Below are 5,617 nucleotides of genomic sequence, written 5' to 3'. Positions count from 1 at the left end.
GTGTATGTGTGTGTGCACTTCACACTACGAAGTGTAGAGTGAAGTGCTTTGGTTTCTCTTGACCAGAAAAAGCGCTATAGAATTACAGGTCATCCATCCATCCATCCATCCATCCATCCATCCATCCATCCATCCATCCATCCATCCATCCATCCATCCATCCATCCATCCATCCATCCATTTTCTTTACACCCTTGTCCCTTACTGGGGTCAGGAGGTGCTGGTACCTATCTCTAGCTAACGTTCCGGGCGAGAAGCGGGGTACACCCTGGACAGGTCGCCAGTCTGTCGCAGGAATTACAGGCCATTCAGAATAACTAAAATGACATTCATGAACATGAGTGTATGCAAACTTCTGACCTGAGCAATAGTTAACATGTTAATTTTGGTGTGACATAACAAGTAAAAACCAGAAAAAAAGGACATTTAACCAACATGTTTACAAGTCCAGTCACAAGACAAAAACTTATTTAAAAAAAAAAAAGAAAAAAAAAAAAGAAATCAAAAAATGAGTTGTCCATAAAATCAATAAATGTTAAAACACTTTTTCATAGTATTTGGGCACTTTTTAAATTTTTTCTTTTTTTTTTTTTTTGCATGGCAGAAACATATATTTATACATGATTTATAAGCATAATATATCTAAGAGGAATCATACAGTATTTTAATTTGCTTGTGAAACATTTGAAATATTAATATACTGCACTGTGTATAAAACTTAGAAACCTTTCAAACTGAAGATGGGCATAAATATTTCTCTTTTTTGAAACATTCTAAAGGCCATTTCTAAGTAGGAATGACAGGCACCAGCCAGCAGCAGCAGCTCTGTGGTTTGTTGAGTCAGTGTTTAATCCCCTTACATGAAATTGTGCTTTTTTTTTTGTCCTAAAAAAGTGGTTTGAATTTAGGGATTAATTCGGTTACTATGGCAATTAGAATAAACTCTTTACCAAACCAAGTACTTGACAGAAGAATAAAGTCAGTAGCATATATAGCATTTGTCAGCTTTTTTTTTTTTTTTTTTTTTTTTTTTTAAAAAGTTCTTTTAAAACTCAGACGATGCATACCAAATGAGGTACGATGAAGATTCTTTTGGGTCAGCTCTCCCAGTGGTTCAAAGACGTTACACACAGAAACGCACTGCAACTGTATTTAGGACAGCAGAGCGATGACAAAAGAGTCAAACAAAGAAACACAGAATTGCGCTATGTTTGCCAGTAGGTGTAACATTTCAGTGGCTTCCAAGCTCTTCTTTTGCAAACTAGAAGCTCTATGTCTTTACCTTTATGTGGCAGAGATGTTGTATTAATACTGACAGAAACAGGAAACAAAAAAAATGTCTCTTATTTTAAAATAAAATAAATACAAGCAAGATTTTATTATCACATGCAAGCTGCTCTCAGACATTTGAGCTTTTTAAAGTGACTGTTTAGACAGGTTCTCTCAATGGGAGTGACTGGAAGCTTAAAAAAATGCAGACTTACAACATCTTAAAATGAGAATATTGGTGCATCCACAATAAACTCATGGTGTGCTTTCAGGGCTTCCAGCTTTAGTTTGCTTTAAACCATCAAACTTGAACTCATGTGAAATAACAGTTTGGTGATCCTTGTGGTTATAAAAACCCCCCAAACTCTAAGAGTAGTTATAGTTATTTTAAATGTGTGCCTCTGTATGAGTAATATATTTTGTCTACAAAACCAATCTATGCCATAGATTGATGCTCTTATGGAGAAATATTGCATGTGTCGGAATCTGGAGACACAGTCTGTTGTCTCAAATTACTGCAGAGTAAATAAATGGCCATTGATTAAAAGAAGCATCGTCTGCTCCAGTCTGTGCTGGACTTCTTGGCTGATGTAACACTGCAGTCAGGAAGTCAATCAGCGATTGGAGGCTCCTCGAGAGCAGCAGCTGAGCCATTGTTCTCTCCCCTGTCACCTGAATCTCTTTCCTCCATCTTTTCATCCTGACTTAGTGGATTCAACTCTGACAGGCAGTCCAGGGGGTCAAAAGTTTGCGTTGTAGGTTCGGGGCTTAGAAGCGGGAGCTGAGGCAAAAGTGGTTCGTCCCGAAGCTTGGTGGCCAGCTCCTTGGCGCTGCAGATGGGAGTGTTGGTCTCATAGACATCATGGAAGTTGTTGTAGTCTACTTCATAGAAGCCCTTTTCCAAAGATAAAACAGGTGTGAAGCGGTAGCCCCATAACACCTCCGTATCCAGGTAGGAACTCCGAGCCTGACATGTCATTCCTGCAACAGATATGGACAGGAATGAGTGTATTCGCACGAATATATTACAATTTTCCACACTTAATCCTTGCAAGGCCACGGAGAACTAGTAGCTATTGCCAACAATTATGCATGTACAGACTCACACCTAAGTGCAACTTAGGTGAGTTAAAGGGGGTCCCACATGTTAAGCACCATCAAGAAACTTGTACGTATTTATTCATAATTTTTATGCAGAGCTCCAGAGGATTTTATTTTCAGATTTGATCGCTCAATTCAAAAAATATAATTCCAATATAGTTCCAATCAGTGAATGCACCATACAATGAACTACACATTACATGTGTAAATAAATCTTAAAGTTAGCTGTTTTCAGTATTAGTGAGGTAACTAAAAAAGGATGTCTGATAAACGGAGATATTTTCTACAGCATTTTGAGACACGTCGGTGTCTAATTCAGACTGCAAGAGCGAAATATAACAACTGTGCTGTATAATTGTATTCAACCTCCACGAGTCAATACTTTGTGGAATTACCTTTTTCTATGGTGACAGCTTCACTTCTATCAGGACATGCCAGCTTTGCATACGTAGAGGCCTGTATGTCATCATTTGTCCAAGTAATATTAAAAATACAGTACACTGAAACTTTTTTTTTAACAAATATTGGTTACAGGATATGAAGGATTCAGTAATGTATTTTCCTACAAAGCAAAACCTAATGTGATTTCACATGATATAGTTCCCAAAAGAAAACTAATTGCAATAGAATTCACACGTAATGAATTCACAATGCTGAAACAATTAAGATCAGATTGTAGCACAGAGTTAATAAGCAAATAATAAAATAGGCAACGTTTTTGGGATTAATACATTACATTACAGTTATAATTCAGTAAAATACTTTTTGAAAACGTAGTTTTTTGTCTCTTCTCAATGTGTTCTCTTCCATGAAAAGATGGCAAAATATTCTAACTTACAAAAAAAAAAAAAAGAAAAGAGCCTCTTGTTTTCGCAACAATAGCATGGATGTTTTATGAATTCTGAGAAATGTCTTAAAAAAAAAGTCTTATTTTCTGTATAAATAATTTTACTATGGACAAAAACCTAAACCCTCCATCTCAGGTTTGGAAGCATCAAATAATGAAAACAAAAAAACTGTTGCCGGCAACACATATAGCACATAACTTGGCCTCTGGCAGAACATTGTACTTCTACAACAAACTGCAGACTCATCACATATTTTTCAGAACGTACTGTTAGTTGTGCTGCAGTCAAACAACGTCTTTCATCAACCCTACAGGTGACTCTGTTTTCTGTTAAACAAATGCTGCACCGTGTCTGGCTTGTTAAAATAATAAAACACACTGGATGAGATACACTGCTGCACTGGAGATCCGTGAATCAACTGTGGAGATGTATTGTTTTTCATTTGATTTAACAAAATGAAGAGGAATATAGCAGCTACACAATAAAATATGTAAGACAGGAATGTTTTACTATGAAATAAAGAAAAAAAATGTTTACTCTCTAAATGCAAACATTTGCTGCAAAAATGTGTTAGTGAAATAAATGGTCGGCAGATAGCAAAGTTTGTTTTGCAAACCCAGAAGACAAAAAAAGGGAAATTGTTAGTGTGAGATTCATGGAGTTTGATTGGTGGGATCTTTTTCATATTCTATAAAAAAAAATAAAAAAAATGCCTGCAATTGTATAACAATATTTTTTTTTTGCACCAATTTATTTTAGTCAATTTCCAGATTTAAAATAAACTTTAAAGAGTACATTCATTTTATAAAGTTATGTAAAAACATTTTTGTTTCATTATTGTAGCAGGATTTTGAAAGTTTATTCTCTTTCATTTTTATCTCATAGACTACCATCTTCCTTAGATGGAAGCAAACATGGAAGTGAAAATATTTAATTGAGACCAATGACATTAAAATATTTAATGTCATTGTTAACTGACATTATGTACAGTGAGAACAAATCACTATTGCCACCGCAAAAGTGTGTTTGTGCTTAGTAGTTGTTGTCAACTTCATTCACTTAACCCTTGTGTGTCTTGCCGGTCAAAAGTGACCCATTAGCATGTCTAGCTGTAGGAAAAATGCCCTAAACAATCTTTGTCCGACTTGAAATTTTATGACTTTTCCTAAATTTCCTAAAACCCCATCATTAGAAAAAGTGATACTTTGTTTTTGTCTATATTTCCATGTGGGCTGTACACCACTAGGGATTGTCTTATGGGTCATTTTGGACCCATGAATTAGAAAACCATTTAAACACCAAAAAAATAAAGATTGTCAAAGGCCACACACAAACTCTCTCTAATACCTACACACACACACCATCCTCCCCCCCACACACACACATGCACGCACACATATCAAAGTAACTGGACGTATTGAACTTGCATTTTATCTGCACCGACACTCTCAATCTGCAGCCAACCCCTCATATCAAGTTACCAAACACAACAGAAAACAATCTCAGACATAATAAAAACAAATTAGGAATAGAGGATATGAAAGTATGGTGAATCTGAGTACCACTAGTTGGTTCTTTGCTGAAGTCATGAGTAGATGTTTCACTGCCCAACAGGTGCTACGTTGTATGTTTGCACATGGGATCTTTAGCATAAGATGTTGGACATCATACGTTGAACAAATTATTGTGCTGAAGATGTTCAACATAGGAGCGTCTTCACATGGTGAAGAACATCTTCATGCTCTGAAGATTTTCTTGAACATCTTGTGTTGAACATTTGGTGTTCGACATGAGGTGTTCATCTTATGTTTAACGTGGGGTTAAGCGTAGGATGTTCTTTGACTTATGTTGAATATGTTCAATATGAAAGCATCTTCATCTCATGGGGATGTTCTTCCTCCTAAGTTCAACACCTTATGTTGAGCAGAAGATGTTCTTCTTCTTATGTCGAACATCTCATAATATTTTGCAGGATGTTCACCGTCTTATGTTATTCAACATAAGATGCTGAAGTTGTCAACATCAACAGAAGAGTTGATGTTGAAAATTGTTCACAAAATCAAGCAACATTTTTTTGTTCTTACAAGAGGTATTTTTATAATTCACTTCCTAAAAAAACATTAAAGAATTGACAAAAAAGTTCCAAATTGTTGACTTTTTCCCCCTTTCAATAATTCAGAAGTAATAGGTTCACATTTATCTAATTACAATAATAAAACTTTACTATGTAAAAGAAAACTGCTATGACACTGTGGTAGGAAGAAAAAAAGAGTGTAATACTGTCTATCATCTTTTGGTATAATGTAGCCAAAAAAAAAAAAAAAAAAAAAAAAAAATTAATTAAACTGGGCTGAAAAAAAAAATGAGAGATTTTTTTTTTTTGCAAAAAAAATTTTGAA

General features: G+C 35.3%; 1 protein-coding gene across 1 annotated transcript in view; it reads right to left on the bottom strand.

Annotated features, from left to right (window-relative positions):
* Window positions 1–1,003: 1,003 nt before the first annotated feature.
* The window catches only part of kcnj5 (potassium inwardly rectifying channel subfamily J member 5), a 32,982-nt gene continuing 28,368 nt past the window's right edge, over window positions 1,004–5,617 (bottom strand). The window contains exon 4 of the mRNA XM_015048327.1: window positions 1,004–2,250. Within this exon, the coding sequence (XP_014903813.1) occupies window positions 1,880–2,250 (371 nt within the window). The 3' untranslated portion in view covers window positions 1,004–1,879. The remainder of the gene's footprint in view (window positions 2,251–5,617) is intronic.

The sequence above is a fragment of the Poecilia latipinna genome, unplaced genomic scaffold (genome assembly GCF_001443285.1).
Source record: "Poecilia latipinna isolate Pla-1442-1.1 unplaced genomic scaffold, P_latipinna-1.0 Scaffold874, whole genome shotgun sequence".
NCBI classification, from domain to species: Eukaryota; Metazoa; Chordata; class Actinopteri; order Cyprinodontiformes; family Poeciliidae; genus Poecilia; species Poecilia latipinna.
This window is presented reverse-complemented; position numbering and strand designations above follow the sequence as displayed.